The 9,994-nt window shown below is 39.4% G+C and overlaps 1 protein-coding gene across 1 annotated transcript; it reads left to right on the top strand.

Annotated features, from left to right (window-relative positions):
• The first annotated feature begins 530 nt into the window (after positions 1–530).
• LOC131942177 (uncharacterized) lies at positions 531–6,305 on the top strand. Its single transcript, XM_059301905.1, is given in 4 exon segments — positions 531–675; positions 2,050–4,678; positions 4,763–4,783; positions 5,461–6,305. Coding segments are annotated over 4 exon segments (3,078 nt in total). The 5' UTR covers positions 531–598; the 3' UTR covers positions 5,812–6,305.
• Positions 6,306–9,994: the final 3,689 nt, after the last annotated feature.

The following is a 9,994-nucleotide window of genomic DNA, read 5'->3' as shown; positions in this document are numbered from 1 at the left end:
ATATTTACAGACGAATCGAAAAGAGATTTTTTTTAAAAAGCATATTTTAAAATTCAAATTATTTTTCAAAGAGTCTTGATATAATTTTTAGGTTAGAAAATTTGAAACAGTTATACTAACGGCACTGCCTAAGGATTGTATTAAAATCTAAAATAAAACTAAGAAATAAACGGTGCTTTAACTGTTTTGTGATCCTGCGAAAATAATTGCTATCTCTAAAAGTCAGTATCAGAAATCCGCGTTCATTATTTATCTTCTTCATTAAACAAGTAATAAATTATGATAGTCATGCCTTTGTTGTTCATATCTTAATTAGATTCTATATCTTATATTCATAAATTATATCGATAAAAACCTCTGTTTAGCAAAAAATTAGGAATTAGTTTGCAACATAATCGATAACGAATACAAATATAAAAACTGGGTTACGGTTCGTGATGAATATCTATATTTATCTCATTGCGTCACGAAACACGATTGCACCACAGGGTGTATATAAGGGTAACTTGATCACTGAAGTTGGTACCTACACAAGCCTAACATACCTACAGAGAGCATCCCTAGACTTGTTGATTGAAAAACAGAACAGGAAAAGAAAATGGTGTTTAAAGTTAGAAAAGGCGGTGTCAGGTCAGGAAACACCCTACGCCGGGTCAACACCTATCAGGCAAAAAGGTAGGGAGTTTTACTATTAAAATATCGCAGCGGTTCTCAGTACTTTGTCGTGTGGGTACACGTCACTTTTTTGTTGACTCGATTTTTTAAAAAGCTGTTTCAGCTAGCTCATTAAGATACTGTTACTTATGTTATAAGCAGTGTTTTTTTTCCCCACAGACTTTTTTCTCAAGGGGGGGGGGGGGCGTCTAAACATGTCTAGATAACTTCCATTTCGTTCGGGGGGGGGGGGGGGTAAACTTTCTTCGGGGAGGGGGTGGGGTGGGAAGAGATGTCTTGAAGAAAGACATTTATAAGGCCTTTAGCTTCCTAGCTATAATAAAGTTTGATGTGAAAGCCTACATCTAGGTCTCATATAGGAAATAGCATGTTGTTTTTTAAAACGCAAGTCTAATAAAAAAAATCAGATATTCCCACTAAAGCACCAATTAATTAGGTACTTATTGATAGGAATGCCAAATGTGAACTCCCCCCCCCTTTCCCACAGCTCAAGCGGTTGGTGCTTTGCAGACGCTTAAGTTGTTGAATACAGCGTGGGACTCTATTAGATATTGATTTATTCTACTACACTATTAAAACAAGCCCAGCTTAATTATTCAACAACCGTCAAATATTGGCGCTTTGTAGACCCTTAGCTCTCACTGATACAAAACCGTGATTTCGGCTTAACACCAAAACCTGATTACGCCACTAATACAAGCGGCTGAGTACGCCCCTTACTCAAAAACATGATTTATTGACTATGTCCCTAATGTTAACTCTTTGTCTGTGGTTATTACGACTTAACTGTCTAATGACCCTAAAAATAATTTTAAAAATTTCATATTAAGAACATTTTTTGCAAGGGAATTTTATCAAATGGTCACCCTATTTTGTATCTCACACAGCAAGTAAAATGTATTTGATGAACTATATTTAGCCTCAGATAACAAGTAAAATTGTCTATGTATATCTTTATTGACCCTAGTATTTTCTTCCTGATCCTATCGTGGGTCAGAAATAATGACAGACAGCAGTGGCGTAGCGAGGTCGGGTGTCACCCGGTGCGACACTTAATGGTGTCACCCCCTAGAGACGTAGCGACTCTTCCCGGGGACAAACTTTCAATTTTCGATTTGCACCCCCCCCCTCGAACTTTCGATTTTCACCCCCCCCCCTCAAATTTTTCTCTGTATATTTTACTATTTTTTGCCTTGGTGTCACCCCCCCCCCCCCCCTAAATGGTGTCACCCGGTGCTGTCCGCACCCACCGCCACCCCCCTCGCTACGCCTCTGATAGACAGTATAACATAAAACAATCAAAAGGTCTAGCTAATATTCGAACCCGTGACCAACTGTTCCCTGTACTGATGTGTTTTTGTCTTGACTCCCCAGATACGCTCGCCAGTCGTGTCTACTAGGCCGCACCAACCTCCCCACCCGCGGGATCAACCAGCTAGTAGAAGACAACTCTGAGGATGACCTAATAGCCGAAACACTCGGCTCCACCAACGTGATACTGTCCCTCAATAAAAAACAAAGATGGCGCCTGCCTGCGGAAGTAAACAGTATGATTATTGGCGGGAAATTTGAAACAGACGACACGAAAGTGTCGGTGATCGAACGTCACAAACTACAAAGGAGGGCGAACTGCGTACGATTCTCGTGTAATCGGAGTCGGTTTAACCAAAAATCGAGTAAACAAGATCGGTATTTTTGTTTCAATGCCGATTCTATCGATGTAGAAAAATCAAACCGGAAATTAAAACGCGAAAAGGCCGCGGTATTAAAAAGAAAGACTAAAGCGGAACGAAGCAAGAGAGATGAAACAACAATTAAAACTTTGGAGTTGTTCACTCGTTCAGGGAAAGATAACTCTGGACTTGCGAAGCCACTGAGCAGCACCACGCCTGAGTATCGTTTGGAGGTGTTCTACCCTTGTCCGAAAAGTTGCTCTTTGGCCTTTAACCCCAAGTACACCGATGTCAAAGCGGAGGTCAACGAGGACGGGACAAAAGTGGGTGTGACCAAGCAGAAAAAGAGAAAAAGGACAGTTAAAAGTTACGGTTCTTGGATGATGAGAGATGATTGGCAAGAGATAGAGGATGATGTCGCTGCTATGTGGCTAGAAAATGATGAAAATTTGGACGATTTGGATGAAGAGAATGAATTATATGAAGAGCAAATGTATGTAAACTCAGGACAACGCTTTGAGGACAAAGAAGTATTTGACAATAATAGTAAAGTTGAACTAAATGATAGCTACAATTTTTCTGGAAATCTATTTGCGAATTTAATAACAGAAGCTGAGCTAGCAAGCCGCCTATGCTCTAAAAAGAAACCCACAAAAAGCAAAAACAAATCAAATTTTGAAGACGGTTCAAAGTTTAATACTAAAGGTCGAGTCATCTTCACCTCGGAAAGAAAACCAAAGCAGTTCCGGTACCGCAGCAACAAACCCAGAGCTCCTAAACTGAGGAGAAAAGTACCAGAGATGACTGGAAACGAGATTAAGTTTCACAATGCACGAGTCTTTATGTCGGCTAGCGAGGTCTCTGTCGAGGAACTGAGAGCCAAGTTTGGGTCAGCGTACCACGAAGCTGAGTGCCAACCCAGGAGATTCATCCTAGACGTGTCCAATGATATCCTTAATATCCTGACAGACTCACGCACGTATTGGTCCAGCAAGGAGTTTACATCGTACGTCATGTTTACATATGACGGCGTGTATGATGATGATCACGACATCTTTAAAGTGCAGTTCAATTCCCTTCTCTGTACCGACTCTTGTAGAATTCTCAAAGCCATCCCATTCCAGAAACAGACGGTGGAGACAGTAATGGGGTATATCGTCAGCGTTCTACTGGACATGAAAAACGAAGACATTCTTGATATCAAAATGACAAAGGTTAAGACTACATCCCAAGTTGAAGTTATGAACTTGATCATGAATCTCAACGTCTCATCGTTTAGTACAGAGGAAAAAGTCCATTCTAATATTTTATTAGATAAAAAGCAAGACAATAATTTCTCTTACAGGCTGTTCAATATTGCTGAATTCTCCGAAGAAGGTTTATTTTGCGATATTTGTTACACGAATGTAAACCCAGTTCATGAAAGCGCGTCCAGTTTTACCAAACTTGATGCCTGTTCTCATATTTTCTGTGACGACTGTTGGAGGAAACACCTGAGGGGGAGGATGAAGGTCGGGGCTGTCAAGATGGTGTGTCCGGGATATTTATGTGACGCGGAGGTCTCAAGCGTGACGCTGTTGTCGTTCTTGCACGTGACGGAAGTGATGACGTTACAGAGACGTATTTTTTAGATAAATTTAGGAAAATCAAACCAGGCGAAATGGTGCCCGAACCCACAATGTGGCTGTGTTATTCAAGTCGAGGGTCGAGATGGTGTTGATCTAACCCCGATGGATGTGGTCTGTACTTGTGGGTACAGGGTGTGTTTCGTCTGTCTGTCAGACGCCCACTGGCCTGCTAGCTGTAAACAAGCAGCCGAGTACAAGCAGACGATTCAAAAAATTAAAGAAAATGCAAGTGAATCCACCAAAGCTGAAAACGAGGACGATTTATTCATCGAGATTGAAGGTCGGATTTGCCCAGCATGTGACAAATTTATAGAAAAAAATGGCGGGTGCTGTCACATGTCTTGCACGTGCGGGTTCAACTTCTGCTGGGAGTGCATGCAACCGTGGAGCATGCATCGGTTAGACAACTGTAAACCAGACGCGTCCATACTCAGAGAGTCAACCCAGAAGCTGATCATTAAACACATCAGCGCTCAGAAAACAACTTCAGACCTCGCCAAAGTTTCAGGCAGTGGCAGCAAGGCAGAGGTGAATGACCGAGCCACTCGCTCGAGTAAAGCCAAACTACGCCAAAGGAAAAAGTTGATCCAGCGCGCGCAGGAGCAAAACGAGAAATCGAAAGTCAGCTACAAACAGGAGATCAGGAGGTTGTGCAATCAACTGGAGCGTTACGTTCTGCATAACGAACAACTGAAAAGAGAGGTAAAATACTGAGTTTATATTTAACATCTAGCTGTTGTCAGTTAAGCCTTTTAGACGTTTGTAATAATTTTAACAAGGCTGCAGAACGACCAACTGAAAAGAGAGGTAAAATACTGAGTTTATATTTAACATCTAGCTGTTGTCAGTTAAGTCTTTTAGACGTTTGTAATCATTTTAACAAGGCTGAGAAATTTATGAAATTAACAGAAACAGTAAATTTATATTAAATTATCAAAGAAAACACAATTAAAGCACAAACACCATTTGAAATGGAAATGATGTGGGAGTTTAAAACAATATTTGTGCAAGTTAAAGAAACATAAATAAGAAAAATGTAATGCTTGTATAAACACTAAATGGGACGGCGTGGCCTAGCGGTAGAGAGCTAGATTGCTACGCCAAACGTCATAATTTTGAATCCGGGTTCAAGCCACATCTGATGGGTATCTAACTCACGTTAGGGAAAACAAAGGCGGGTGGGCATAGTGCTGACCACAATATCCCTTCATATGCCGAGGTTTCTGAACAAATGAACTCTGCTTCGTCTGCCCCATCTTGGGTACGATCGGAAGCAAATGATGAATAAATTTTAAAGTTCTTTAAACTGTTGGTGTAAACTTACCACTTGAGAAGTTTAAAGTTAGGTTTACATCTAGGTTTATGCTATTGATATGATAGCTTGTGGTATGGTTAATCCAACAGTACCTACACAATAGTTTTTACGTCGCAACACTTAAATGCAAATAATTTTCTTTATTTAAAAACAAATATATTTTCATCAGATTCTCGAGCTGTGTGAAGTGGACCCGAACCAGGTCGACCTGTCCTCGTCGTCCTTGACCCCTCACGTGACTCCCTTCCTCCAGTCGTGCCAGAGCCTGATGCGTTCCCTGCAGCACATCGCCGAGTTCTCCTTCGTGCTGCTCGTGGACGTCCCGCACGCCGTGGAGAAACAACGCTGCCTCAAGCTTGCCAACGACCTCAGCGCCCACAGCAGTTTCATCCGGTCCGTGTTCGAGGCCGACTCACACCAAGACCCGAGGGCCGCTGTGCGAAGGTTGGCGGACATCAAGGCGTGGGCGAGGCGAGCCTTGAGAACGGCGCTGTTCTCGGCGAACAAGCTACGGGGTTAAAGACGCTTCAAGGAGGAAAGAAAAGCAGGGAGGGGCAAGGGAGACGTGGAGGCGCACGGCGGGGAAGCAGCTGGCAGAGGCAGGACTGTCATGGGGGACTGCCAGAAAAATTGCCGGAGACCGACAAAAGTGGAGGGAGCTTCCTGTGGCGGCCCCATGTGTCTTGGGCACACTTAAAAGATTTTTGATTTGTTTAAATTTTGAACCCTATTTGTACACAAGTTCCACTTAATCAAGGGAGATAAATTCACTCTCATATAAAAAAATAAGACAAAAATTAATACTAAAGCAATTATAATGGTAATTATCTTTTACTTTTGCATTGAATATGCAAAATATAATTTAAATTTTGCTTTTACCTTAAACCTTTTTTAGTATCAGAATTTGGAATTATAATTTGACTCTTATTTAAATGAAAACCTGTTAGGTAAATTGCATTTGTAATTATTAAACAATAGAAATATTTGACACGTCACTGATTATTAAAGAAGTCAAGACATTTCTCTATTTCTTTATTTTAATTACCTTCCGTTTGAATGCTTTGATTGACTAATCATTGTTCACCCTTTTGTTATTGTAATGAGAATTTTTGTAAATATTTGAATTAGGTAACACACTAACGCAAACACACATGCATATGTTGATGTTTTTGTTTGAAAATACAAGTATTAAAATCAATAATAATAAAAATAATAATATAAAATATATAGAAAAAGAGAAAAAAAAATATCTAAAAATAACGTGATGTCTTATGTCTTAAGTCTTATGTTGTTAAGTAGTTGGCAACTCTGAATACTGGGTGCGAGTGCGTAAGTCAACTACAAACCGTGTATACAGACATAAATTAATATTGGAATCTTATAATGCAGGTTATTAAGGGGTCCGCGTGGTCGAGTCGGTAAAGCTTATGGTCGCTTAACCGAAAAGTCCCAAGTTCGAATCTTCGGGCAGATGAGGCCTTGTAGTTTGCTCTTGTTTGGACAAAGGCTATGGAAGCTAATATAAAAAAAAGCAATAATTAATTGTGTTGGAGGAAAACTCTTCCAACCACAAAATTAAGAACGCAGATGTATAAGAAAGAAAATGATTCAAAGGTTTTAAAAAATGCTCTCATATTATGTCTTTTTTATTTCATGTTCCGGTTTTTAAGATGACTCCCCTCCCACCTATCCAGAGATCATTGAATATTTAATGAGCTAATAAAATTCAAATTAGTCATTTTGTATATTGTACATGTAAACCGTTTTCAATCGATGAAATTACATGTCAGAAAAAGAAGTATTACTATTGTAAATCTGTATCAGTATTCAGAAGGCGATGATGTAAAAAAAAGTTTCCTTTTTCAAACCTAACGATCCATAGGGCTGATGAAGTAGAGTTCACATGTTCCCTAACATCGGGATGGTGTGGTCAGCGTTATACCTAGTCGCCTTTACCTTCCCTGAGTCAGGTACCCATAAGAACTGGGTGGACTCAGGGGCGTCATGCAGTCACGAACGAGATCCCAACTTTTAGAGTTGCAGTCAAACGCACTACCACTTGGCCATGTCATTCTAGCTTCCACTGTAACTGTACTGGTTATATAATTTTATTTTAGTTAATGCAACTTAGGCTGAAATATGTTTCGCTGTATGGTCCAGAAACATGAAAGGTAACCCGCTAGATGACACCAACATGTATTGCATTAGATGACACCATCATGTGACACAGGATGACACCAGCATGTAGTGTGACATGAGATGAACCATTATGTGTCAGCGGATGACACCAGCATGTAGTGTGACATGAGATGAACCATTATGTGTCAGCGGATGACACCAGCATGTAGTGTGACATGAGATGAACCATTATGTGTCAGCGGATGACACCAGCATGTAGTGTGACATGAGATGACACCATCATGTGACACCGGATGACACCAGCATGTAGTGTGACATGAGATGACACCAGCATGTAGTATGACATGAGATGACACCATCATGTGACACCTGATGACACCAGCATGTAGTGTGGCACGAGATGACACCATCATGTGACACCGGATGACACCATCATGTGACACCGGATGACACCAGCATGTGACACCGGATGACACCATCATGTGATACCGGATGACACCAGCATGTAGTGTGACATGAGATGACACCAGCATGTAGTGTGACATGAGATGACACCATCATGTGACAAGGGATGACACCAGCATGTAGTGTGACATGAGATGACACCATCATGTGACAAGGGATGACACCAGCATGTAGTGTGACATGAGATGACACCATCATGTGACAAGGGATGACACCAGCATGTAGTGTGACATGAGATGACACCTGCAAGTTGTATGTCAATTCAATACAGTACAGCAGCAAACGGGATAGACATTTTTACAAGATTAGCATTTACCACATTCCACACAATCCTCCACAACTGTGTCCTAGAGCTCATCTAGTGATCTTTACTGAATCTCTTCTCTACTCAGTCATCAAACATCAGAAGAAGATCAACGGAAAGTAAAGCGAAATTTATCAAATTTTTTTTTTTAGGTTTGTCGCTTTGTCGTTTTCACAGAAAAACGCAGCTAAGGAGATTGCATCGCTGATTTTTCCAAAACGTTTTGTTTAAGATATCCAGACTTCTGGGGATCAAAATGGGGAATATCGGCATACGCGAAATCTTGACTTACAAATCCTATTGTAGAGTTTTTAAAGATATATGTCTGCTGTATTAGCAGAGTTTCTTACTGGCACCTTACGATAACGCCCCCCCCCTCCCCCTTGCCCACCCTCGAACTAAATAGAAATGTATATTTTAACCGGTGTCCGCTCACACGTAATTTTAAGTTCGAACCTCGCCTCCAAAAATATTGAAGTGCCCTCCACCGGAGTAAAAAAATGTCTGAAAGAAAAAAATGCATCAGTTCCTATTATATGGTGCACCTAGTCTAAACGTAAACCGTTTATTCACAGAGTTTGATTATACCGTGAACCAACTCAGTCCGATTGAGGTTATACATATTTATACTTAGATTTGTGTGGGCCTAATTTAGTTAACTATTGTATAGATAAGTATCAATAATTAGACATATTAATATAAATGTTTAAACTAAAAGTTTAGTCAACCCATACTAACGGGCATCATCATCATTTTTTCCCTTTCGCATCCTAGTCGTATTGGGCAGGTGAAGCAGAGTTAATCTGTTTCATCCGTTTCAGTTATCTCGGGATACATGCGGATGGTGTGGTCAGAACAATGTAACTGACGTAGCTAATGTTTATAATTTAAAGAGCTGAACTACGGTTAGCGTTAGTTAACCAACAAATCAAATACAAAATTAAAAAAGCACTACCAGGACTAATACAGGATGTATTATTCTTCAAAGCTTATCTCGATCTTGGTATGTTTTCTTGGCAGCCGACCGGAATTTTGGTGGCCCACCGGGATTTTTTTCATGATGACCCTGCGACCCAGCCTACCTCTGATTTTAAAGTATCTACAACACATACCCAGACACCAATAGTGTATTATTTTCATCGACAGTGTCGGGATGTTTTTCTATAAATAAAAACATGGCTGCACTTTGAATTATATTTTAACAATAATGAACACGTTATAAAAAAATTGAAAAAAAAAAAAAAAAAACTAATAGCATTGTCAGAATTTGAAATATAATTTCATTTTTTACATTGTGCATTTTTTTTTACATACTTTACAGTAAGTATAATTGTTGCATATAATTTTGAGCCTTGTGTATTATAAAATATATGTTTTATGCAATGTTTAATGCAATATCATTTTTAAAAATAACAAAATCTACATTGGTTATTCGAGGATCAAGTACAATTATTTTCTACCTTCTTTTCTATCATTATTTATTTTGAAAAAAAAAACAACCCACATAAACATTCCAATCAGATATCGTAAAGATGAATGTAGCAAATTTGCTAATACGTATTCTATGTAAACACAAATTTAAAAAAAAATTCATAATCTTATAATCTTCAATATATGTTACATACATGAATGTTAATTTTATGAAACTTAAAAAAACAACAAAAAAACAACCCATTATTACATTCACATTACATCGACAGAATGACAGGCAAATTAAGTAAAATCCATTAAGACAGGTATATTTACTGAAAGCCATTTGTGACAGGTATATTTACTGAAAGCCATTTGTGACAGG

The sequence above is a fragment of the Physella acuta genome, unplaced genomic scaffold (genome assembly GCF_028476545.2).
Source record: "Physella acuta isolate Inbredline_101_S28 unplaced genomic scaffold, ASM2847654v3 ptg000393l, whole genome shotgun sequence".
Taxonomy (NCBI): Eukaryota; Metazoa; Mollusca; class Gastropoda; family Physidae; genus Physella; species Physella acuta.
Note: the sequence above shows the minus strand (reverse complement) of the source record. Positions and strands in the feature narration are given on the sequence as shown.